This window comes from Drosophila innubila (genome assembly GCF_004354385.1).
Source record: "Drosophila innubila isolate TH190305 chromosome 3R unlocalized genomic scaffold, UK_Dinn_1.0 2_E_3R, whole genome shotgun sequence".
Lineage (NCBI taxonomy): Eukaryota > Metazoa > Arthropoda > Insecta > Diptera > Drosophilidae > Drosophila > Drosophila innubila.
The window spans coordinates 20,551,485-20,575,483 of NW_022995380.1; the positions used below are offsets into that span (position 1 = coordinate 20,551,485).

Consider the following 23,999-nt stretch of genomic DNA (forward strand, 5'->3'; position numbering starts at 1 on the left):
AACATATATTTTTGACAATAAAAACAAGTTAACACCATTAAGTAACTTAAATTTTTATTGAATATATGCATTTTAACCATGTTTTTCTAAATCTATTATTGTTTTTTTTTCATTAAAATAAATTTTGGTATTTGTGTAATACAAAGCAATACATATGTATATATTCGTATATGATCGTTTAAATATCTATAAATATAAAATTTGAATGTGCAAATATTGCAATTAACTACTTGTGAGTCTAATGGAAAATTCCATATAATACTTAAATATTTGATAAACGTGGTTGTAAATTTAAAGCCATTTCTTTTAAGTCGAATACTAAATTTGCTTAACTTGCGTTCTTCTTTTTGTTACCTTTTTTTTCTTTTTCTTTATATTTTAAAAGTGTAATTAACTCTATTTGATTATAATTATATATGTATGTTTGATTTCTAAAAGGAAGTACAAAATGTTATTAAGTGATTATGTCAGAAATTGACGTATTTATGAAGAGCTTTGCTTGCATTTCTTCTTTTTTCTAAATTTTATAAAAAATCACTAATTTGGCTTCGGTTAGTATTGCTATGTAAATAAATTAAGGTTTTTTTTGATGGTTGTAATCACATCACTGCAGTCCATAATGGATTAATATGCGTTTCAACATCTGATTTATGTGTCTCAATCTCCTCATACAAAATGTTAATGTTTTTCAATTGCTTCGATGTATTCATTTAAACCTTAAATTATTGCTTTTTCGTACGACGCCTTTTAAAGCCCGTCATCGACTTTAATAATTGAGAGTTCTCGTCATCCAGGTCCATATTGGGTTCCCAGAGGCGAAGTCTTTTCGGTATATAGATCAAGCCCAGTAGAGTTATTGCTGTAAAGTCATGCAATAATATAAGTATAAATATTTTATTGTTTTTATAAATTTTAACTCACTGTTCAAAACGCATGGGAAGATAACGTAGAAGTTCAAAGTACTTGAACGAAAGTAGAGTGCTTCAGTAGCATAGAAGACCATAGTGAGAGCTAAGGAACAACCACCCATGCTGACAACACTGTATTTGGGAAGAATTAACTTAAGTTCTTAGCTCGTATTAGTTATTACTTTATACTCACGGTCTGTAGTGTATGTAGAGTGTACAATGCACCAGGGCGATTGCCTTTAGAAGACAGTACATGCCAATTATGCGTGATATGGTATAATCACCTGAAAGATCGTTAGATATTAATTATATCGCTGATTTACTTGAGCCAGTGATAAGTGTTCAATTGTTACTATGTCATAAAGCTTAAGTATTAATAATTTTGCTGTGTTTTGAGATAGCTCAACCAAACTCACAAGTTGTGTAGTATACATCCTGATTCATTTTGACTAAAAAAGGATCACTATGTCACATATGACCAATCGCTTAAAATTTAAAATTTTTGTTTAAAAAGTTGGAGTAAGAACGTTTTTTTGCAAGACTATCAAATTTTCAGAATATATATACTTATACTTAAATTGCACTCACCTTCAATGAACTGCGTATCGCTGTGATCGCCAAGGAAACTACGACGCTCGATGTAGCTCCGGAACGCTGTTCCGAGATCCATAAATGCGACGAACGCAATCCAACCACGAAAGGCGTAGAGAAGACGCTCGCGGGGTCGACTGCCGGAAGATTGTATAGCAGCCCTGTAAATCATAATTTAAACGCAAATCATATACTTAAATAAATACAGGCTAAAGGCGTGAAATCCTTTTCGGGTTTCCAATGCCGGCCGGCAAAAGTTCATTCCCTTACAACCCCCTTACCACACGATATTTTTTGCTGGTGACAGGTAAGGGAAGGGGTTGCGGGGCTGTGCAAAATCGATAGCACACGCAACCTGACACATTTGATATTTATGAACTGGCAAATATTTATACTTTAGGCCAATTGGTGCCTGCACGCAAGCACGTGCTCCCTTCCGGAATCCGGATACGAGGACTCGTTTACGGCTATTTATTTTCAGTCAACAAAGTCGCCCCGAACAACGCAATTCCTCCCCCTCTAACACCCTCATCACCCCATCCCCCAGCCGTGGCGTGCAATTCATAATTAGAAACTAGCGCACAAAAATGCACTCGATTTGTGTGTGTATTCCTTGATTTGCTTACATTGCGAACACTTTGGATTCAGGCTATTGAGATTTGTGGTCACACGCGGCGAATGCTTATTTAAACAATAATTTTCCACTTTTGCATGCGAATTTCTGCAAATTTTTCTTTACTTTTCTCCTTTAACTATTTCTAGTTCCCTTGTCATTTTCTTTTGATTAACACATTTTGCCGTCTTTACGCTACACTTTTCGTGCTTCTGTTTGCTGCGACGCTTCGACGCAGATTGAAGGCAAAGCTCTCCTCGATGATGAGCTTTCATGCGGCGTGAAAGCTTTTTGCCCGGTCGGCTGTTTGTTTGTTTGTGTTTTATACCGTGCATAATGGTTGCTTTATCAGAGTTAATTAACAACTTTAATTTATTTAAGTAAATGGTAATCAAAACTGAAAATATAAAAAAAATTAACTATTTAAAAGTTGAAAAGCCTGGGAACATGTTAAAAATTATTAAAGTATAATAGATTTAATTATTATATTATCATAATTATAATATTCTGTGTTGATTTTTTTAGTCACGCTTTTATTATGGAAAAGTAAAAAAAGTTATAACAAATTCAAATTAACGACTAAAGTTGTATTTCAAGTTCTATGGCTCTCTTTTGATTTAAATTTTAATCCTTGCCAATGTTCGCTTCGGTTTTTCGATATTCAGCATAATCAACATAACCATCATTATTCAAATCCATCGATTTGAGTACATAGTCTATGGTCTCCTCCAAGGCCTTGTCGGTATAGACATTACCCTTGTGCTCCGATTCAGCGACTTTCTCAGCGTTGTCTTCAGCATGAGGTTTGCTTGGATCCTCAACTGAAATTATAAAAAACGATTGAGAACAATGTTTAGATTAATTTTAAAGATAATTCAACCAAAACTGAAACTATAAGGTCTTGTTAGGTGACTTTTTTCTCTAATTTTTATTTACTAAAATAAACAAAGTGCTTTACTTACAATGAACTACATGCGTCTATTAAGAAAATATTAAACTAGTTAGTTTGTTTGTTTGCTAACTTTCAGGTTTTTACTTTATTTTTTTTTGTCTTTGTTTCTTTTGTTTACACGATCAGTCTGTAAATGGGTTTGCTTGTTGTTTTCGCGGAATTTATGTGACTCTTAAAAATAACTATAAATCGAAGAAGAAACTATAATTATGAGAAAGGCAAACAAAAACAAACATTTTTAATTGCACAGATCACATAAGAGATTCGTGTGTGCTAAATATTCGAATACAAAGCAATTTTTGGAAAGTTGCGTAATAAAATAATAATTAGAATTTGTTCAAAGTAGTTGCCCGATTGGAATGCTTGAAGCATTATCAAAATTGTTGTTGTCTATATTACAATTTGTTTAAGTTCAATATGCGTGTGTGTTTTGTGTGTTTTTGTGTGTGTTGTGGCAAAACAAGGAGCACGATGCGGACCAAGACATTGATGTTGACATAACTATGCTTGATTGGTATATGCAAACAGATTTCATTGAATTATATACTAATGGGTTGGCTGCTGTTGCTGTTGTGCTGGTTGTTGTTGTTCCTGTTGCTGTTGCTGTTGCATCTTCTCGGCAGCCTTTTGCTGAGCCTTTATGAACTCCGGATAGTCAATGAAACCGTCACGAGATGTATCATCCATCTGCAGTATGGGATCAATGAGAGCAACGAGCTCTTCGTCCGAAAACACTTTCTCCTCCACGTGAGGCTTCTCGCCGTTAGGCTGCTCTTTGCTGCCTTGCTCTGCACCCGATGTCAAGTTAAAATATGAATTGTTATTAAGTAAATTGATAAGCCATATGCGAAATGGGTTTAAGATGATGTTGAGCATGACCACGACCACAACCACAACCCGGAGCACCGGTGTCAGCCAAAATGTGGAATAAATAAAGGTAAAACAAAAGTCATGAGTCAAACGAAACCAAAAGTAACAAACTACAAAGACACACACACACAATTAAATAAAATCATGCCCTTGATTCTTACCGTGCCAGTGGATCAGAGATTTAATCAGTTCACAGCCATCCAGTTTATTATTGTTGTCCGAGTCGTGCATTTTAAAGTAATGGAACTGCAATTCAGCCTCAGACATTTTGCTCGTATCGATGGGCACCTGCATGTGCTCTTGGATGTGACTGTAGGGTGTCCAGTTGTCAGGTTGTTCAGTTGTCCAGGTGTAATGAAAAGACAAACAAGTGCGAGCGTTGTCAGTAAATATGATTAGATAATAATGCTTTTATGTGATAGATATATGGTGACTTTTTAAGTTAGCTTAAGTCGGCATTAATTAAATAGGATGGGCGATGATATGATAATGACATTGATTCCATCGATTTTGATGATTCCGTCAACTTACGCGCGCTCCTGTTGAATGTTGCCCGTGTTCAGCACCTGCTGAGGTTGTCCATGATGATGACCGCCTGCCTGCTGTGGATGATGTTGCACTTGCTGTGGATGTTGTTGCACAGGAGGTTGCATGTGTTGCTGTTGTTGTTGTTGCATTTGTGGCTGATGTTGCTGTTGTTGCATTTGTGGCTGATGTTGTTGCTGTTGTTGTTGCACGGGCATCTGCTGATATTGCACTTGCTGCTGCTGTGAAATGATTACTATATGAATTCCCTGGCCACTTGCAAGTATCCCTGGCAACCACTTACATATTGTTGGGGAGGAACTCCAGGCGCACCATGTTGTTGATATTGCTGTGGCGGCGGCGGTGGCTGTTGGTGGTGTTGTGGCACCTGCTGGGGCACTTGTTGCTATTGTGAGACGTAAACCGTTGATGGATTATTTCATAAGACAACTACCAGCTGCTTGCACAATATTACAACATATTAAATATGTATAATTCAATTGCTACTCACATAATGCTGGGGATTTACGCCGGGTGCAACACGCTGTGCGCTGCTGCAGGCAACAAGAGCAAGCAGCAGAACTGCTGTAAAATCTGGCTGATGCATTTGAACGGAACCGCTAATTTCTTGCGAGGATTTCGAATTCGGTGGCACGCACAATCACCACGTAGCTAGCTTCGAGTTATCAAAACACACACGTACACAAATTGATTCTGCTTCTTCACCTTTTGGCAGTAACACGGCTCGACAGCTGTTAGACAGGTACGACAGCTATCGAACATGTTATCGACAGTTATTAACTAGATGGCAACGCTTAAGAGTCTACAACCTGTTTGAGTTTTTCTTCATTCGTTTATTTATTTATTTTACTTAGGAAAAGTGCAATATATAAACTATAAATATGGTAAATTACAATTTCATAGTCATGTTATGTGATTTCAATTAATTATACTTTAATCAAATTAAATAAAAGCTCTTCCATTTCATAATTTCTCTAGCTACTTTCCACTTGACTGCTTGTTCCCATTTTCCCATATTTATGTTATGCTAATTAATTATCATCTTTTAATGTTAGTTGTGACTTTCTTTTTCATTTATAGGCTCGCTACTTTAAAGAACAGGATATTGATGGTAAATAGTGATATACATATAACTAGAAACAATGATTTCATCCTGATAAAATTCTTATCTATTTAGAATTCCGTGAGTGTTTTTATCTGTTTGCTCGTTCGGGCCAAATTAACAATTTGGACGAACTCACTGTAAGTATTACTCATGCTAAACATTAACACAATAATAACTAGCTTCCTTTTACCAGGTCATTATGCGTTCATTGGGCTTATCGCCCACAATACAAGAACTGGTTTCGTATTTGAAGCAAAAAAACGGAAAAATGAGTTTCGCCGACTTCCTGGACATCATGCATCAACACTCATCGGTGGAGAATCTGCCAGATGAAGTAATTGCTGCCTTCAGAGCAGCCGATCCACAGAATAAGGGCACAATATCGGCCAAGCAATTACGGAATTTGTTGCAGAACTGGGGAGAGGGTTTGTCCGTCCGTGAGGTGGACAACATTTTCCGGGAGGCGAATGTCAACAACAATAGCACCGTGCGCTATTCAGATTTTGTGAAAATAGCTTGTGCTCCGGTACCAGACTATTACTAGACGAAGCTCCTTTTGGCCAATAGCAAATATCCATTACATTCCAGTAATTATTTAAATCTTATGCGAACTTTCGCACAATACAATAAAAAAATTCACAACAAATAATATTTATAAAAACTTCATGGTTTTATTCAAATGCAAACTTTTCAGCAGCATGTTGAGAAGTTTCCTCCGACGAATTGAATCTAGTTGGCAATGGTAACCTCAACCTCTACTCCGGGCTCAATGTTGATCGAGGTGATCTTCTTGACGATCTCAGATGGAGAGTGCAAATCAATGATGCGCTTGTGGATTCTCATCTAAAACATAGAAAATATAAATATTAATAAATCAAATTAGCACTCCAATAATTAAACTAATGTAAAGGCTTGAAATGTATTGTCGAATTCGGAGAGCCAAATTGTGTGGAATTACCAGCAAAGTGGACTATGAGAATACGTTTAATCTGGGCAAATCGGCGATACTGTACAACGGCAAGAAAATAACCGTAGCACGATATCTGATCTGTCCACAAGAAGCCAATCTATAACAGCTCATAACTCACCTGGAAACGATCCCAGGTCTTGGAACCCTCACCGCAAGGAGTCTTACGGGTGGTGATGCGTAGGGTCTTGGTTGGCATGCGCACTGGGCCCTGAAATTCAAAGAATTATTATTAATTAACTATAAAAATATTTAAATTATAATATATTTTATTTGTGTTTGTTGCATGAATCATTTAATATCTGCACACTGGTGTGAAATCAATGTGAAAATAATGTCCAATTCAGGCTATTTTATCTGGCATTTATTAATGACTAGGCTAAGCGGCAAATAGGCACACGAAGCCTCCAGGTAAATGCGGCTGGAATAAAAGTAACACTTGCACGAGCAACAAAATGTATTTACATATGTAATGTGACAACATTGTTGCCGCTATTTTGACAGTATGAAAGCAAATGTCAAGGTGTATTTATATAAGGTGGCGTCTTCATTGACAGCTGAGGTAGTTCAACTTTTAAAAGTGCTCTCTCGGCACTCAGTGGCGCTGGAACGAACTGTACACGTCACCTTATACAAATCGTCCTTGCTTCTGTTAAGAAAGATGTCACTTCGGCTATGTAATTACATATTGGCGGCAAGCGTTGTGGCTCTGCTTCTTCTTCATTGCTTACCTTGACACGCAGGTTCTGATTCTTAGCACCGTTGATCAAATCGCGGCACACATTCTCCAAGGAGCGAACGTTCCTGGAAGTCAGAGTGATGCGGATGCGGTGCACGGATGCAGAATCGCCGCCATGGGGCTTCTCAATGTCCTTGGGAGCAGCAGCCTGCAAATTTCAAAGATAAATAGTTTGAGGTTATGTTGCGCTTAGATGCACGCCCAACACGTGCAATAGTTTATTTTATTTAATTGATAAACATGCCGCATATGAAATGTGTTTTGCATACTTCACGAGCTCAGTGATTTAAAATTTACCATTTTTTAGCAATTTTCTGGTCGAGATAGTCAAATCTTTTTATTTTGAGCAGCGCTGAACCAGTTAACGTGCTGGTCAAAAACGAAATGGGACGAGTGACAGTCACAGTGTTTCCCACATGGATTAAACAGAGTTGCCAGTCCGCAAAAACAAAGAAATGTGGCAGCCCAATGCAAAAGAGCTCTGCAATTCACAGTACTGTCGACATGGGTTACACAGAGTTGCCAGTTTGCCAAAAAGAGAAATGTGGCTGCTCGTTGGATAAAAGAAGTCGAAGGACACAAATTACGCACCACTTTTAAAAAAAAGTAACCGTTTTATGTTTATTATATTTTACTTTAATTTCGCATTTTCAATAAATTTGTGACAAACAAATGCGACTGACGTGGGACCAATAATCAAAAATATTTAAATACAGATTACAATAAAAATTATACAAGTCAAAGCACAATGTTGTATTTAAATATTAAAACAACGTTAATTAGTTATTGTACAATAAGAAGAATATCCGTTTCTCTTTTACATAAAAAATTTCAAACTGCACTTGACGGTCCTAAAAACTAACTATGTACGTCTCAACAATCAAAAAAAAAACTCTGAAACTCTGTGCAGTTTAGTTTAGTAAATCATAATATGGTGACCATCAATAAAACTATAAAATGTAACTTAAAGACGCTAAAAATGTTGTGTCCAAATTTTCGTAGATACATAGTCGGAATATTACTTTATGGATAAGTGTGTAGTTAGGATAGTTAAAAGCCCAGATTACAATAGTCTGTGCATATCTGGTTAATTGATTATATGGATATTATAGCGCCTCTGTCTCATATACGCATATTCATAGAAGGTGTGTGTGTGTGTAAATATGTATGTATGGCTAACTAATGTACATTAATGATAGATTCACGGCCCTTGCCAACGCCCACCCAGCGCACGGGGACGCTTAGATGGCTCTCCAAGAAACGAACGTAGTTTTGTGCGTTCTCGGGCAACTCCTTAAAGTTGCGTATGTGCTCAGTGGACGTCTGCCAGCCAGGCAGTACAGCATACTCCACTTCGATGCTTCCAAGCTCGCTAATGGTGCCCGGGAAATGATCCAGATTCTCGCCATTGCTGCGCTTGTAGTTCACGCCCACTTTGATCTCCGGCAGAGTATCCAGAATATCCAGCTTCGTAATGCAAATACAAGTATAACCGTTCACCAGGGACGTGTATTTGAGCAGAGGGATGTCCAGCCAACCACAACGACGCTTTCGCTTCGTGGTAACGCCAATTTCAAAGCCACGAGTCTGCAGCAACTCGCCAATTTCCTGTATAAAACAAATGTACAATTTTAGAAGAAATACAAAAATAATAATTGTAAAAGTAGCCTCACGTTCAACTGCTCCGTGGGGAACGGACCGTCGCCGACACGCGTCGTGTAAGCCTTGACAACGCCAATAACCTCGCCAATTGTCTGCGGTGGCAGTCCCAATCCGGTGAGGACACCGCCAATGCTGCAATTGCTGCTGGTTACATAAGGATACGTGCCAAAGTCAATATCCAACATTGCTGCGTTGGCACCCTCGACCAGAATTGTCTTGCCGTTGCGCAGTGCCGTGTGCAGGAAGCAAATGGTGTCCTTGACATAGGGACGCACCTTCTCCACATAATCCTTGTAGCGGGCCAACTCGGCCTCCACGTCCACCTTAATCGATGGGAACAACCGCAAATGCGTGTTCACAATTGATTTGAATCTGTCACAGAAACACACACACATATATGTCAGCTGAGTTATAAATTAATGTATGCGGGGGAATTACTCACTTCTCGCTGAACAAGTTGAAGTCACCGAGAAGTTCGCCCACACGAATACCATTGCGGGTGGCCTTGCTGGAATAGGCCGGACCAATACCCTTCTTGGTGGTGCCCAACGACTTGCCACCCTTCTCCGCCTCCTGCATGCCATCGACATGTTGATGGAAATCAAACACGAGATGCGCACGATCCGAGATAATCAGACGATGCTCCAAGTGCTGCAATCCCTTAGCCTCGTTCTTCAGCACCTCGTCGAACAACGATGGCAAATGAATGACAACGCCATTACCTAAAAATATATTCATTACAAAATTAATAAGTGTAATAAAGATGACTTAATATACAGTCAATAATTTAAACGTTGCCATTCTATTTCTTATTAATTTGATTGTTAATTTTATAACTTTTATTAAGAAATATCTGCATATAATATATGAGTTGGATTACCTCTTAAGTCATTTAATATTTAAATATTTATTATTCATTTGATTAGAAGTTATCAAATATATTTCAGATTTCGTTTTATATAGTTCATATATATTAAAATATAACCTTACTTTAATAACAAAAGTAAAATATAAATAAAGTGTAAACACTAAGTAGACACTTGATAAGGAATAGAAAATATAATGGATTTCTTATATCTTATCAAATTAAAAGTAGATAGTATATCACTAAGTCAGCGGTTTTAAATCTGTTTTATAACTGGTGATAGTAAAAACACGTGCAATAATATCTTTTTCAAGACTAAAGGAAGTTGAATTGTAAAACTTTATCTTTAATTAGATTTTCCACTCCATGTATGTAATTTCATAAGTTTCTGACAATTTGTTAAGCTTGTTTGGAATCGTATTCAGTTTATAAGTCTTTGGCACGCGAGTCAAGTTAATGATGAAATGCTTTTACACATCAAATTGTTTGTTTTCGTTGTATAATTGACTCGAAAATAATAAGTTAATTGCTTGATTAGAATAATTTGCCATGTATGTGAGTATCTGTGTGAGTGTAATTGTGTATCTGTGTGAGCTGTACAACCCTGAGTCAGTTATGAGAATATCTAAATTGCTCGCTCTGAAAACGTTGTGAGGCTTATTTATTATTCCAGTATTGGTGCGATTGTGATTATCTCATAAATTAGTCTTGTGACAAGCGATGACAGGCTAAAATAAACTTTGTTGTGACAACCACACACAGAACACATCGATTAAACTTTAATCAACAATCAACAACAAGAAACAAAAAGTTGCAGAAATAATTTGCCTTGGAACGACCTTGCAACAATAGCAAACAACGGAAATCAAGTGCGTTATTGATGTAATTATACAGTTTGTCTAGTAATTGTTTTGCCATATTTTCTTGGATATTTAATTTTTATTGAAGTTATTAAAAACATGCTTGTAGATTTTAGCTTTTTTCAAAACAATTTTCTGAACAATTGCATATAATATATTTATATAGGTATAAAAGGATTAGAGTCTGTAAAGTGCTCCCTAACAAGGCCTAGAGTCATAGACCGAAATAGAAAGCCTTTATCCAAATGGCCAGATGTCAAAACCAAATACGAAGCCAATGTCAATGATGCACTAAGTCTTGCCAAAAAAAAATAGCGTTTGTATTTGTATTTAAAAACACCTACAATGGGTACATATATACATATGTATACTTTGTACTATAATATATACGCGCAATAGAACGAAGAATAGCTAAAAACAAAACATCAAAAACAATCTCACTATATGTACATATACCTACCTATATACTATGTACATATTTTTATTTGTGTGTGAGTGTATCTTAAATACTGTATAAAATGTATATATGTGTTTTAATTTAAATTGCGAAAAACTGAAAGAATTAGAAATGATAGAATCAAAAAAAGAGGGAAAGGAAAAAGATGCTTACTTTCATTGAAAAATATTCATTTCAAAAACATTTCTTGCTTTCATTACTTGAGAGAATGGCAAACTGTCGATGATAGTCTCTCGCCCAGCAATACCCAGATTGTTTCTTGATATTCCTGAACGATCCATTATCCTGATAGACGTTCCCACTTACCGATGACCGAAATGCATTTCTCGTTCACGACGCCGCTCGGCAATAGATGAAAATCAAATTCGGTGCCATTAGCGACCACCGTGTGTCCAGCATTATTACCACCCTATAAAAAAACAGAGACCAAAGATGAAAAAATTGAGAATTAGAAACTCACGTACAAATAACTCTTTTTACTACAAAGTTTTAATATTTTTCCATTATTAAAAATTAATTTAAATATATTTCGAACTTGTAAAGGCAAGAAATGCACATATGCGGATAAAAATGTACAAATAGTGTAGTAGAAATGTACAAATGTAGTAGAAAAAAAGTATTGGTTGTTTATATACAAAATTAGCATGTTTGTTTTTGTTTATTAAAACTTGTGTGATAAATAAATAAATATTGTTGTACAACAGGTATTAAATAACAAATAAATAATGGGCAAATCTAGAGTGTGACATACGAAGCCCACAAAAAGTATGAAATGCTTTTGTATACTCGAACTCGGATACAAACTAAAAGTTTTCGTATCAAATGCTTTGCGATAAAGAAAAGCGAAAACTTAATTTGTTTTTCTTGGCAACTGTACAAGTATTTTTTTCCTTTTTTTGTTTGTCATTCAGCGTTAATCTTTTATAAGTATGTATTATTATGCATAATAAAACTTTTGAAAAACATCAGCAAAATACCCAAAAATTCTGGAACTATCGTCTAGAAACGAAAATAAGCAAAAGAAAACAAGATAATCAAACTGCGCATATACTACGTATATCTTCTACATGTGTGTATAGATAGGAACTAAATGATGATAAGATTATAATGAATACATTGCGAATTAGTAACGTGTAGAAGGAACTTTCGCTGCGCAATATATGTACAATATATAGAAAAAAAACGGAACGAACTTTTGGAGGCGTGTGCTATGTGACTCAGTTAATATAGCATTTAGCTCGAACTGGGAAATTACATAATAAAATCAGCACAATGTTGATAAGAAAATTATGAATAATAAAACTTGATAATAAGAATGATGCGAAGGGAAATAATATATAATATAATATATTATGTATGGTAGAAGGGAACTAAATAAGATCGTTCATTGAACTTAAAATAATGATGAATCAAACAAGTTGGTAGACCACATCGATAAAAATGTACTCAACCAGTTAAAATTAGCGGGAACACGAGTTGTGATTGCAAATTGTTATTGAGAAATCTGTACGAATAAATTCTATTTATTTACAGATGAAACAATGAGTAAATAGTGATATACATGGAAAAACGTATGTATGTATGTTTATACAGCTAGAACACATTTGTGTATGCTACGTTGCGCTTTTCGAATAATGCGCGGGACATTCCAAGTATCGGGATTATGTAAGCCTAGCGTTTTTTCTGAGAGCCCAATACATGTGTGTATGTACCGAATGTCTTGTTTGTTTGTGTATCTACAGAACAGAGGAAGCAACTAACGTCAAAGAGAGCGGGTGACGAATTTGCTGAAGCAGCAGTTGTTGGCAGACTAACTGACTGAGCGAACACACATACAGACAATCATACATACATACACCAGTGTTGCCATTAAAAAAAATAAAGATAATAGCTAAAATATGAGAAATTGTTGAAAAGAAAACTTAAAAAAATTGGTACCGGTATAATAGACAATAACCAAAAATTTTAATATATATTAGATAGAAAAAGTCAAATCATTAAAAAAAAAGGCGTAGAATTAATTTATTTACATTGTAGCTATTGCAAATACAAAATATCTAGGTCTAGCTACAAAACAGCTAAAATGCCAACCCTGCTATGAACACACACACCCGCGCGTCCACACACGTGTATACATATGCATACACATAGAATAAATGAAAAAGCGAAGCATGTGGTCGGTCGCAAGTCGGCGAGCGATAATAGCTGAATCTGAAGAAAATAAGTGTATCTACTTGTGAAATTCTCACATATGCTGATGAAAGTATCAACTCAAAAGATGCAATGATTTTGACATTGTTAGTACAGCGTCGGCGTCGAAGAACCTGCTCCGGACGCATGTCCTTGACACAAGGATAACCGACTGTTATCAGCTGATTTTTTTTTCTTTCTTAGGTTTTGATTTTTTTACAGTTTGTTTTAAAGTAGTTGGTACTATGCACTGCTCACCTGACACCTGCAAACAATATCCACATCGGAGGCAAGCATGTCCACCACCTTGCCCTTGCCCTCATCGCCCCATTGGGCGCCCAGGACGACATCCACTTTGGACTTGTACATGCTGGTGCGTCCTTGATGCAATTGCTCGTAGTGATTTCCGTTAATTGCGCTTGTTGTTGACATTTCGTACCACTATCAGGTAACTCTCGGCACAGCCACGAAACGAGCACGACGTTGATCTCGCTTGAAAACGGAACACGTTCTGTTTTTATAATACAAATTTGATATGCAGCTGTCACTGTTTGGCGTTGCCAGTATTAATTGTTGGACTTTACTTTGCGTAGAGCTACCAGACCGCACACTTTTATTATCGCATTTATAAACTGATTTTACATTTTTAATATTTGTTTTTTGCATTGAAACATTAATTTTTTATTCTTGACGTATTTCTAGGGTATTGCAACAATTTAAAAATTCTCTGCGCTAATGCTTCCAACATGTGGCAACATGCGCAAAAACAGCTGTTGACGGTCTCTTTAGGGCTTGAAAGCATCGACAAGGAAAAAAAAATAGCTGGCTGGCGCTAAATCTAGCGATAATTTAAATTAAGTTATTGCTAATTTCAAAATGCAATAACTTTGAAATAATTTAATAGTTTAATGAAAGTTTAAAATTCGAAATTAGATAAAACTAAGGTTTAAATATTAATGAAGGTTTTAAGTTCGTCAGCCCTTTGGAAGAGAAGTTAGATAATTTAATTTAAAAAAAAAATATATATATATATCTATATATATTTATTTAAAATCGAGAAAGTTCCAAGAAAAATTCTTCAAATATTTAAAAAATTCTAGCTTAAAATTAAGAAAAATTCAATTTAGGTAATTCTTGGGTGCACCCAAATTTTCATTTTGATTAAATTAGAACAAGTTTCTAGTTTGGGAAATTTTGTAGGGTGGCAACCTTTGGACCTGGACAACATGTCGGAGACTGCAGAAAATTGTCAATTGTAAGTTTTTACTTTAGAATGGATAAAATTGAATTAACAAGATCTAAATTTGCAGCTGTAAGGAATCGGCTTTTAAGTATTCGTGCCCCAAGTGCAATGCGCTTTACTGCAGCGTCGCTTGCTACAAATCCCAGTCCCATCTCAAGTGCTCCGAGGAGTTCTACAAATCTTGTATTCAGGATGAGTTGCTGTCCAGTGCAACAACAACGCCGGAGAGTCAGCAGGACATGCGTAAAATATATGATATTTTAAAGCGGATGCGGCAATCGGACGCCGGTTTCAAACCCGAGGATTTCGATGCCGATGGACTAGACAATCCTCTGGACTCGGACGACGAAGGTGGATTACAAGGTGACGAGGGTGAGGATGAGGAGGAGTTAGCTGATGACACAGAACAGACGTTCACAGAGGAGGCAGATGAGGACGTGGACATTGCGGCGCGATTGAAGGGAATTGATATAAACGACGCCGATGAAGTCTGGAGCCGATTAACAACGGAGGAGCAGCAGGAATTCCAAAAACTCATTGCAAGTGGCGACATAATGAAACTCATGCCCGACTATAAGCCTTGGTGGTGCAAACCGAAGAATTCCAAAATTGTGGTCCTAGATTCACCAACAGATATGCCGGAAATACAAAAGAATATTCCGAAATTCTCGGACATATGTAAGAAGACGCCATCGCCATGCCTGCACTACAATCTCTGGAACATATTGAGCGCGTATGCGTGCATATCGCGTTTCTTCAGCGGCGAACAGCGCACGAATTCCAGCGAGGCAGTTGCTCATTTGGTCAATCTCAGTGCGACGTTGAAATACGGCACCAACTTTGAGGATGCAGAAGATGCCATCATTTCGGTGGAAATGGAGGCATGCACCACGGGCAATGGACCAGCTGGAGCTGCTGCAGTTGGCAGTGCAAAAGCTGGTAACAATTTTCTGGTCGAGAGTCGGGAGCAGCTGCAGGAAGATGCTCGCCAGCTCATGTCCACACGGAATCACAAATTGGCGGCACTAAGCGATATACTTCAATTGATGCAACAGTCCAAGGCGCTGAGCAAACGGAAAAATCCACAGGAAGCCGAATTTCAAAAGTTATTTGCGCTTGCCAGCGGAAGTGTCGAACTTAATCGCACCAAACTATCGCAATTAATTAAGAAAATCGAATTTATGCTCTCGTATGTGAGAAGAGAGGAGGTTCTTTGAAATTGCTGTCAAATAAATATTACTTTTAGAACAAATTATATTAGTAAATCGTATTACTTGACTAAACATGAATGTATTGGACACGCGCTTGAATCACTATGCGCGTTTAACACTTAATAAATGGTTGCATGGTTCTTTGGCAGGTGCACAACAAAATGTAAGTTATCATTGTTATATTATTTTCCTATTTTAAAAAACGTTAACATTTAAATTTAAAATGTGACTAGTGTGTCCATACTGTTTGTTGTATTCTGTTAACTTTCTGTAAACAAAGCAGAGCCAAGTTCACACGAATAATGAACTGTATTTTTTTTTATTGAGTGTATATAATCTAGTTAATAAATGTAGTTTAGTAATTTAACAGTCGTTTCAAGATTTAAATTTAGCTACTAATTTTAAACAGGTGTCATATCCAGTGCCGCCAACTTTTTAGAGGAAAAATAGCTTTTTTTGGCTGACAATAATTTTTGAGTACACTTTTGCATAGGTTTGGAAGAAATGCTTATCGCAATTAGGCTTAATATATATATATTTACAATAACATTTTTCTACCAATTGCACTCCGAAAATAACCAGAGTTTATAACCTTAGCTATAAAACAGCTAAGTTGGCAACAGTGATAGGAACTAACATTCCGCCACCATGAACCAGTCACGTTTGCAGCCCTCGCCAGCTCATAATCAAGTTGTTGGTTGCCAGCCCTGCTAGTTTTTTTAGTTGGCGATTTCAGACACACACGCAAGTTGTAGTGCTTTTTACGGCTATTTTGTTTTTTGGTATGTTTAACTAATCGACAACGCATCGAATGCAAATGTTAGTCGTCTAACATAATATGTTTAATATCTAAAGTGTTAAATTATTAAATATGGCAGAGCAGCAACAACGCAATAGCAATAAGAACATTACATAGAACCTTTCATGTTTAACGCGTACGTTGGGTGCGGAAAATGGTGCGGGACTGTGTAGCGGAATTTTGTATGCGTTTGTGTGTGTGACGTTTCTCAATGTGTGCACGTGTGTGTGTGTGTGTGTGTGAAGTGTTCTTCTTCGCTGAGCTGCTCGCTGAACGTTTCACTCGCTAAATTAGTGCAAAAAAAAGGAAACAATTTGTGTGAGCATGTGTGTGTGTGTGTATTGCGAGATGCCCATTAACTGTTAAACAAAACATTAATTTCGAATAGAGAATTTGTGAATCAGAACTTATGTAAGGTGAAACTGACTAGATACACAGGTGCAAATATTTGTTATGAATACGTAAATTTCAATCTTGGCCAGATAAACGAGTTTCGCTTTGGGCCTTGTGCTTGCTTATCTTTTTGGACTGCTCCTTACCTGTACACAAGTGTGAGTGTGTCTGCCTTGTGTGTGAATATGTGTGTTTGGTGTGTGTTTGTGTATGTCTGCTTATCTATCTCAACAAATATGCGAAGTATGCGTCAACCTGTTTGTTAACTTTCTGTTTAAAATTTCTACTTCAATGCTGGCTGCGACGCGTCGCTGACCGCAACGACAACAACAACAACGAAAATAACGACGAAGACATCGACAGTGACAACAACAACAACAGCAGCAACAACAATATCTGCAAGTGCTGCTTACAACAACAGTAATCAAATTAATAAACAACTCAAACTGCCCATATATATGTACATATATACATATGTATATACGAGAAATCAAAGTCGCTTAACGTGTACAATGCTAAATAAGTAGTTATGACTGCATGCAGCTAAATTTATAATAAAATAAAAATATAAAACCCGATGGAAATAAAACACCGTAAGCAATGAGGGACGCGACAATGATGACGATGTTAAAGCAAAGCTCTGCCTGCGTCTCTGCCGCTGCCTCTGCTTTCAGCTGCCACTCACGCTTGACAGACACACAAACACACACATACACACACTTGCCATAAGCGGACGACCTTAGCAGAGAGTCCCGAGAGGCTGCAGAGAGAGAGAGGCCTGTGAAAGCGTTGGACTGCGCCCAACAAATGCCGGCACAGTCAGACCATTGATAACATTATAATGTGTGTGTCTCTATATATGTGTCTGTGTTTGTGCATTTGTATGCGTATCAACCTTTGCATTGTTTACAAACAGCTGATGGTTGATGACTTAACTTGACAAGACATTTCATATGGCCCGCAACTCCATTGAACACTTGACAAATCAACATATTGCGTTATGTGATAACTTAACTAACTGATAAGCAGGAATGTTATCAAACTGTTATCATTATACCAGGAAATTCTTAAAGAGGTCAGAGCTCAAAATGGCGCCAATTACGCAGAGTTAGACAATTGTCAATTCTTTTCTATATCTCTCTCTCTCTCTCTCTCTCTTTCTCAATTCGAAATTCAATTATTCATACAGTCTAGTCTGAATAAAGATAACAAATTCGTTTTAGAACAATTCTTATATTAAATTTAATATTTTTCGTCACAAAACTAGATATCAGAAAGTTTGGGGCTTATAATACAGTCTAGTCTAGATATAGTAAACAAATTTACATTTACATAAGTCTTTGATTGATTTTCACACATTTAAATGTTGGTGTTTTCAATTATTCTAAACAGTGAACAATTGTCTCCATTTATTTAAACACTGTTTTGAATTATTCCTCATATTCAGCCTTGACTGTAAATAAATAATTTGGCATGCAGGTGAAACTACAAAATGTGTGATTAATTGAAGAACAATTGACTGCAAAAATAGTACATACAGTTTGTCAAGTAGGTTTGTTGACAAATTAAAAATATTAGCCAAGTAATTGTTAAGACAAATTACTGAAATCACTGAATTAATTTTTCACAAAACAATTTTCTTGTATTTGTATTTAATTTTTTAAATTATTATAGGCTCTTTTAGTTCTTAAAACAAGTTAAAGACACATAAATGTTGAGATTCATTAGGTTTAACTATGCTTCAAATTAAATAATAAATTGACAAAACAATTGACTTGACCATCCAGATTTGTTTTCTACCTCTTAAAATATTTTTTCCCAATGATTCTTATAGTTCCTTTCTTTTTAATTTCTTCCAAAAAACCTAAACCACTAAAATAAAAGAACATACATAAATAAATGTAAAACCAAGAAGAGCGGTACTTTTTTCTTTTTTGCAAAATAATAGAGGTGCATTTTATAATTTGTGAAAACAATTACTTGATCAACTGTATTTAAGTTGTTTTTTTATTCGTTGTAAGTTGATGATGATGATTATTTCATCGATGTCATGTCTAAAATTGTAGACAAACACAGATTGTTGTTGCTGTTAACGATCAATTTCTCTATGGATTTATTTATAACATTTAAGCATTCCTTGAAATCCAGACAGCTAACTATAAGAACTGCACTTGTTGAAGGCTTAATTATAAATGCTTTCGATTAATCTACAGGAAATGTCCCACCACAGCGATGATCAGCTTCTGCAGGCTGGAAGTGATTCCTTTTGGGAACCCGGCAATTATAAACGCACCACCAAACGTATCGAAGATAGCTACAAGTGAGTAAAAAACATGACAAAAAAAAAACAACAGTAAAGCATAAATAAAAATAAATAAAATTGTAAACATTGTTGGGTCATTGCCAGCAAAAATAAACTGAAACCGGTTTACAAGTCTGTACATTAGCTTGCTCTCCTTGTCTCCTCTCTCCTCTCTGATCTCTTATCTGTCAACTGTCATCGGTCATCTCCCTTTACAGACTCTGCAATGACCTACAGCAACTGATACAGGAGCGCGCTGATATTGAGAAGGGATACGCTAAAAGCTTGCGGGCCTGGTCAAAGAAATGGGGTGAACTCATTGAAAAAGGTAAGTAAAAAAGAGATATCTATCAAATCATATTAGTTGCATCTATACATATATAAGTGTGTGTGTGTGTGTGTGTAATCGTGCTATTTGTTTACACATTCATTCACGCCTGCTGGAGCAACACCAGCAATATCAGACAGAGGCAGCGCTGCAGCAGCGCAGTAGCAGCGATGACCCGTTGCCAGCGTCATTGCTCAGTGGGCTGACTTGATTCTATTCTTCTTCTACTGCTTCTTCCTCTTTGTATTTGCCACATTTTGTGTACATTATTCTGGCGCATTGTTGTTGCTGTTGTGCGATAAGTGGCTTAAGCTATTAATGGGCTTTTTTGTTGCCTCTTTTTTTTGCTCTATGCTGTACTTTATTTTGTTTTGCTGTCTTACCTGTTGTCATCGTCAGCGCCGCACTGTGGTGCCATACAAGCTGAGTAACATTGAAAATGATAACTCTCTATAGTAAAATAGTTTGAAAATTGTACAGATATAAATTTTGAATGTATCAACTGCAACTGTAAACTAAACTTTACATGCCGCCTCTAGCATATCTAGCATATCGTTGTTAAGAAATGTGTCATTTGTACCACTGTGCGCGACTTTGCGAAATGAAATCGAGTACAGTGAGCAGAGTTGGCAACCGCTTTTGCTATTGTTGCTGATGTTTTTGTTGTTATAGCTGTCATAGTTGTTGTTGTTGTTGCTGTTGTTATGGCCGCCACCGCCTTTGCTCTCTGTCCACTTTCACAGTAACCACGACAGACCAAACCAATTGCAGACAGACAATGTATAAAGCGGCTTCTTCGTACGCTAACGTTGCTAACAATTTTTGTATTTGGAATTTGCCTAGTTGCGTCTAGCCAGAGTTATCACAAAAGCCCCCGAAGACCCACTCAACCAATTTGTAATTTTGTAGAGCTGTGTAATAGAAAACTGAACTGAACGGGGCAACAACAAAGCGTCAACTCAAAATGGTTTCAAAAATCAATGCGATGTGAAAATAGAACGTGTTTATTTTCTGTGCTAAGCGCCTCAATTTGTATTTGTATGTGTGGTGCCAATTGAGAATTGTTGAGCCCGTTAGTCAAAATGTTCAAACGAGTTTCATGCATTCCCAATTTGCAATGATTAAGTGGGCATCATGTTGTACAATATGTATATACATATAAACGTTATTACAGTTTTTCTTTATTGTTAGCATTCAATAAACATGCCAAAAATGTGGCTCACACACACACACACACACACTCACGCACACATGCATAGTTTTATTGGTGATTAGATAAAAAGGCACGTCAAGTGTTAAGTGGCGATGACATCAGCAGCAAGACGATATTACCTGAGAAATCTTTTAATAATGGCTTTTAATTAATGTGAATGATAATAATGATCATGATAATCAACTAAACCATAAACATTATGATTAACAGGGCCCGAATATGGCACCACAGAGGCAGCCTGGAAGGGAGTATTAACTGAATCGGAACGTTTATCGGATGTGCATATGAAAATCAAAGATAATCTCTGCAATGATGTCAACAGTCAGATTAAAACCTGGCAAAAGGACAATTACCACCACACGCTGATGCAGATCAAGGAGCGCAAGGATATGGAGGATCTATTCAAGAAGGCACAGAAACCATGGGCCAAACTCTTGGCCAAAGTGGAGAAGGCCAAAGCCGATTATCACTCGGCATGCAAAACGGAACGCAGTGCTACCAATCAAGAGCGCAACGCCAATGCGGACAGCTCACTGTCGCCAGATCAGGTTCGAACTATACTGTATAGACAGTTAAACAGTTGTATGGCTTTTATTAATCGGTATTTGTGTATACATGTTACAGGTGAAGAAGATGCACGATCGCGTGCAGAAGACCAAAGATCAGGTGCAAAAGTGCCGAGAGAAATACGAGCAGGCTATTGGCGAAATAACCAAATACAATTCCGTTTATATTGAGGATATGACATCCGTGTTTGAGAAGTGCCAAACCATGGAGAAGACGCGACTGCAATTCTTCAAGGACGTTTTATTTAATGTGCACGCGTGTCTCGATCCGACCAAAGTGCAAAGGTTTGTTTAATTTCATTTAATTTGTCTTATCAATAGTCTCATTAAGTGTTCGGAAATAGGAGTTATGAGTTGCAAAATAAAATCAAGGGGGGAAAAATTATCTAGATGAATGAAAAGGTCGCAGATGTTTTTTTTTATAAGTTAAAGAATAAATTATAATGATAAAAATATGAGTCATTTTTAACAACACTGATTAAATATAAATTTTATATTAATCATAAAATATCCCTTGTTTAAAATTCTTTTAATAACAGTTCGAAATAAGAGTTATATTTTTATAATAAAAATAAGACATATTATTAGTTATTTTTATTCATTACTTAAAATAGGAAATTAAAAGTGTAAATGATGATTTTATAAAAACAGGTTGAAATTTAATTTGTATAATGAAAACAAGAAATAAGGTTTACACTTAAGTTTTACTTTAAAAAGGAAACAAATAATTTTTTTTTAAATGTAAATTGATGTTTTTTTTTATCACAGCCTGCCCCAAATTTATGAAGAGTTTTATCATACAATTAACAATGCGGACCAACAAAAGGACTTGAAATGGTGGTCAAATAATCACGGCATTAACATGGCCATGAACTGGCCAGCATTTGTGGTAAGTCTAATAAAGTGACACCAAGCTTTGAGTTGACTAACTTTGCTTGCTTTGCAGGAATACACGGAGGAATTCCGTGATATTGCCAAGGGCAACAAATCAAAAGAGGCGTTGCCTGCTGCCCCCATAACGCTTATTAATCAGCGACCTGTTGCCGAGGATATTCATGTAAAACTCAACTATGCAGCTAGTAATTGTTTAATGACTATTAATTGTTTGTAATCCATAGGAATACCCAACAACAAACAGTCTGAAGAAGAACGCGAGCGTTAATAGTAAAGCGAGCGGCAAGAGCAACCAGCAGGAACAATCAATAACTCAAACCTCTGCCACAACAGTCGAAAGCAAATCAACGGTGTCGACAACAGCCGCCGGCGCTGCAACAGCAACAGCGGCAGCATCGACGGCAACAGCAGCGGCAACGTCGGTGGCAGCATCGAATCGCAATCCGAGCGTAACGTAAGTTGAAACAATTGTGTATGTTTTATTGTTTTGGATTACACTTGAGTGGTCACTAGCTCTGATATATGTACACAGTTGTTGCTGGTTTTGTCGCTCATTTTCATTGAACTAATTGATTTCAATTTGCATGTATGTATACATTTAGCAATGGCAACGGCAAAGTCGAATCAAATCCATTTGACGAGGAGGAGGAATGGGATGAGGCCGACAATGTGCTGGTCGACAACGGTGAGCCGGGTGTGCCGGTGAAGGCGTTATATGACTACGACGGCGCTGAAAGCGACGAGCTCACATTTAAGCAAGGTACGTTAATAACTATAGTATAGTATGTATGCCAAATGAATCTCTTAATAATCTTGATATTCTCTGTTTGTATCAGGTGAAGTTTTTGAGAAACTGGAGGATGAGGATGAACAAGGCTGGTGCAAGGGACGCATGAATGGACGTGTGGGATTGTATCCGGCAAATTATGTGGAAATCTTTCATTCATAAGCAGTGCATTTGGGCGGGAGGTATTAGTGAGTTGAGCTAACATAGAGAATATATAGAGATACCGATAATACAGTTACAGTATGTACTACAGTAAACGCGTCGTTGATGAAATTATTATCATATGTATTAGAATTTGTTATGAGCAATCGCTCACACTATGGTGTGGCATCTTATGTATTAGGCATTCAGTTTGTAACGAGCAAAGGCAACCCAACCTACCAACAAACAAACAAGCAAACAAACAGAAAAACAAAAACAACAACATTACATAAAACTCACCCACAGTATATTTAAAAAAAAAAGAAAAATAATAAAAGTAGTAGATGAAACAGGCAAAACAAAAGATAATTTAGATGAAATGTCAAAAAGAACAACAAGAGTGTAAACGTCAATGTATGAAATAATATTACAAACTATTCATATGTATTTATGCTATAGCTAAACTGAAATGATCCATCTTTTTTGATGAAGTGCGCGCATTTTTTACTAGAGGTTCCAACTGGCTGTTACCTTTTGAGGCCAGCTGCGGCCTGCGTACACCTATGTATATGAAAAAATAATAAGGCATATTCAAATATGTGCGTAGTATTTGTAATGCGTTTCATGAACATTTTTATTTTATTTATGAAGTTTTGTGTATACTTGTGTTATAAAAAGTATACGTATATTATTGTATATGTACATTTTTAAATGACTTAAATTATTGAAATAAAACAAAAATACGAAACCAATAACAAATTATATATATATAATTCTTTGTTCTGACTGGTGATTGT

The 23,999-nt window shown here is 36.5% G+C and overlaps 7 protein-coding genes and 1 long non-coding RNA gene across 10 annotated transcripts; 3 read left to right on the forward strand and 5 right to left on the reverse strand.

The window, feature by feature from the left end:
* Window positions 1-286: 286 nt before the first annotated feature.
* LOC117790607 lies at window positions 287-2,366 on the reverse strand. The gene is made up of 5 exons (XM_034630104.1): window positions 2,126-2,366; window positions 1,497-1,660; window positions 1,102-1,192; window positions 922-1,040; window positions 287-859 (listed from the first exon to the last, which is right to left on the reverse strand). Coding segments are annotated over exons 1-5 (513 nt in total). The 5' UTR covers window positions 2,128-2,366; the 3' UTR covers window positions 287-722.
* A 258-nt stretch (window positions 2,367-2,624) lies between these two features.
* Window positions 2,625-5,185, reverse strand: LOC117790605 (G-box-binding factor). Of its 3 annotated transcripts, none has more exons than XM_034630103.1 (5): window positions 4,971-5,181; window positions 4,764-4,865; window positions 4,466-4,704; window positions 4,096-4,244; window positions 2,625-2,933 (listed from the first exon to the last, which is right to left on the reverse strand). In XM_034630103.1, the coding sequence occupies exons 1-5, from the start codon at window positions 5,064-5,066 to the stop codon at window positions 2,737-2,739; spliced, it is 783 nt and encodes a 260-aa protein (XP_034485994.1). In that variant the 5' UTR covers window positions 5,067-5,181; the 3' UTR covers window positions 2,625-2,736. The 3 variants fall into 3 exon arrangements, with proteins under 3 accessions (XP_034485994.1, XP_034485992.1, XP_034485993.1); XM_034630101.1 differs by lacking the exon at window positions 2,625-2,933 and adding an exon at window positions 3,118-3,852 and having other exon boundaries at window positions 4,971-5,185; XM_034630102.1 differs by lacking the exon at window positions 2,625-2,933 and adding an exon at window positions 3,118-3,852 and having other exon boundaries at window positions 4,466-4,701; window positions 4,971-5,184.
* A 61-nt stretch (window positions 5,186-5,246) lies between these two features.
* Window positions 5,247-6,241, forward strand: LOC117790608 (calmodulin-like protein 4). The gene is made up of 4 exons (XM_034630105.1): window positions 5,247-5,364; window positions 5,561-5,591; window positions 5,658-5,722; window positions 5,779-6,241. Exons 1-4 carry the CDS (start codon window positions 5,362-5,364, stop codon window positions 6,127-6,129), a joined length of 450 nt encoding a protein of 149 aa, XP_034485996.1. The 5' UTR covers window positions 5,247-5,361; the 3' UTR covers window positions 6,130-6,241.
* Window positions 6,232-7,727, reverse strand: LOC117790609 (40S ribosomal protein S20). Its single transcript, XM_034630106.1, has 4 exons — window positions 7,589-7,727; window positions 7,284-7,439; window positions 6,674-6,763; window positions 6,232-6,428 (listed from the first exon to the last, which is right to left on the reverse strand). The coding sequence occupies exons 1-4, from the start codon at window positions 7,589-7,591 to the stop codon at window positions 6,315-6,317; spliced, it is 363 nt and encodes a 120-aa protein (XP_034485997.1). The 5' UTR covers window positions 7,592-7,727; the 3' UTR covers window positions 6,232-6,314.
* A 183-nt stretch (window positions 7,728-7,910) lies between these two features.
* On the reverse strand, window positions 7,911-13,843 carry LOC117790603 (adenylosuccinate synthetase). The gene is made up of 5 exons (XM_034630099.1): window positions 13,584-13,843; window positions 11,442-11,544; window positions 9,396-9,675; window positions 8,965-9,325; window positions 7,911-8,899 (listed from the first exon to the last, which is right to left on the reverse strand). The coding sequence occupies exons 1-5, from the start codon at window positions 13,755-13,757 to the stop codon at window positions 8,471-8,473; spliced, it is 1,347 nt and encodes a 448-aa protein (XP_034485990.1). The 5' UTR covers window positions 13,758-13,843; the 3' UTR covers window positions 7,911-8,470.
* LOC117790610 lies at window positions 10,174-11,435 on the reverse strand. The gene is made up of 2 exons (XR_004617994.1): window positions 11,289-11,435; window positions 10,174-11,231 (listed from the first exon to the last, which is right to left on the reverse strand). It is a non-coding gene; the product is annotated as an uncharacterized LOC117790610 (long non-coding RNA).
* Window positions 13,844-14,524: 681 nt separating the features above from the next.
* Window positions 14,525-15,823, forward strand: LOC117790604 (zinc finger HIT domain-containing protein 2). The gene is made up of 2 exons (XM_034630100.1): window positions 14,525-14,580; window positions 14,636-15,823. The coding sequence occupies exons 1-2, from the start codon at window positions 14,552-14,554 to the stop codon at window positions 15,783-15,785; spliced, it is 1,179 nt and encodes a 392-aa protein (XP_034485991.1). The 5' UTR covers window positions 14,525-14,551; the 3' UTR covers window positions 15,786-15,823.
* A 619-nt stretch (window positions 15,824-16,442) lies between these two features.
* On the forward strand, window positions 16,443-23,764 carry LOC117790602 (protein kinase C and casein kinase II substrate protein 3). The gene is made up of 10 exons (XM_034630098.1): window positions 16,443-16,561; window positions 19,185-19,291; window positions 19,492-19,601; window positions 21,025-21,362; window positions 21,439-21,665; window positions 22,149-22,269; window positions 22,327-22,437; window positions 22,499-22,728; window positions 22,877-23,034; window positions 23,111-23,764. The coding sequence occupies exons 2-10, from the start codon at window positions 19,188-19,190 to the stop codon at window positions 23,221-23,223; spliced, it is 1,512 nt and encodes a 503-aa protein (XP_034485989.1). The 5' UTR covers window positions 16,443-16,561; window positions 19,185-19,187; the 3' UTR covers window positions 23,224-23,764.
* Window positions 23,765-23,999: the final 235 nt, after the last annotated feature.

Coding starts and splice junctions, on each gene's coding strand:
- LOC117790609 (XM_034630106.1), bottom strand. Junction 6,764..7,283: donor ATCAGAACCTGCGTGTCAAG/GTAAGCAATGAA, acceptor TTTGAATTTCAG/GGCCCAGTGCGCATGCCAAC. Junction 6,429..6,673: donor AGACCTGGGATCGTTTCCAG/GTGAGTTATGAG, acceptor TCTATGTTTTAG/ATGAGAATCCACAAGCGCAT.
- LOC117790602 (XM_034630098.1), top strand. CDS start 19,188: ATGTCCCACCACAGCGATGATCAGCTTCTGCAGGCTGGAAGTGATTCC. Junction 22,438..22,498: donor CTGTTGCCGAGGATATTCAT/GTAAAACTCAAC, acceptor TGTAATCCATAG/GAATACCCAACAACAAACAG. Junction 23,035..23,110: donor CGAGCTCACATTTAAGCAAG/GTACGTTAATAA, acceptor TGTTTGTATCAG/GTGAAGTTTTTGAGAAACTG.
- LOC117790604 (XM_034630100.1), top strand. CDS start 14,552: ATGTCGGAGACTGCAGAAAATTGTCAATT. Junction 14,581..14,635: donor ACTGCAGAAAATTGTCAATT/GTAAGTTTTTAC, acceptor CTAAATTTGCAG/CTGTAAGGAATCGGCTTTTA.
- LOC117790603 (XM_034630099.1), bottom strand. CDS start 13,757: ATGTCAACAACAAGCGCAATTAACGGAAATCACTACGAGCAATTGCAT. Junction 9,676..11,441: donor GAAATGCATTTCGGTCATCG/GTAAGTGGGAAC, acceptor ATATATTTTTAG/GTAATGGCGTTGTCATTCAT. Junction 8,900..8,964: donor TCCCCACGGAGCAGTTGAAC/GTGAGGCTACTT, acceptor TGTTTTATACAG/GAAATTGGCGAGTTGCTGCA.
- LOC117790605 (XM_034630101.1), bottom strand. CDS start 5,066: ATGCATCAGCCAGATTTTACAGCAGTTCTGCTGCTTGCTCTTGTTGCC. Junction 4,705..4,763: donor GAGTTCCTCCCCAACAATAT/GTAAGTGGTTGC, acceptor GTAATCATTTCA/CAGCAGCAGCAAGTGCAATA. Junction 3,853..4,095: donor ATCTCTGATCCACTGGCACG/GTAAGAATCAAG, acceptor CATCGGGTGCAG/AGCAAGGCAGCAAAGAGCAG.
- LOC117790608 (XM_034630105.1), top strand. Junction 5,592..5,657: donor TAAAGAACAGGATATTGATG/GTAAATAGTGAT, acceptor TTATCTATTTAG/AATTCCGTGAGTGTTTTTAT. Junction 5,723..5,778: donor ACAATTTGGACGAACTCACT/GTAAGTATTACT, acceptor TCCTTTTACCAG/GTCATTATGCGTTCATTGGG.
- LOC117790607 (XM_034630104.1), bottom strand. Junction 1,193..1,496: donor CGATACGCAGTTCATTGAAG/GTGAGTGCAATT, acceptor ACGATCTTTCAG/GTGATTATACCATATCACGC. Junction 860..921: donor CTTCCCATGCGTTTTGAACA/GTGAGTTAAAAT, acceptor ATGACTTTACAG/CAATAACTCTACTGGGCTTG.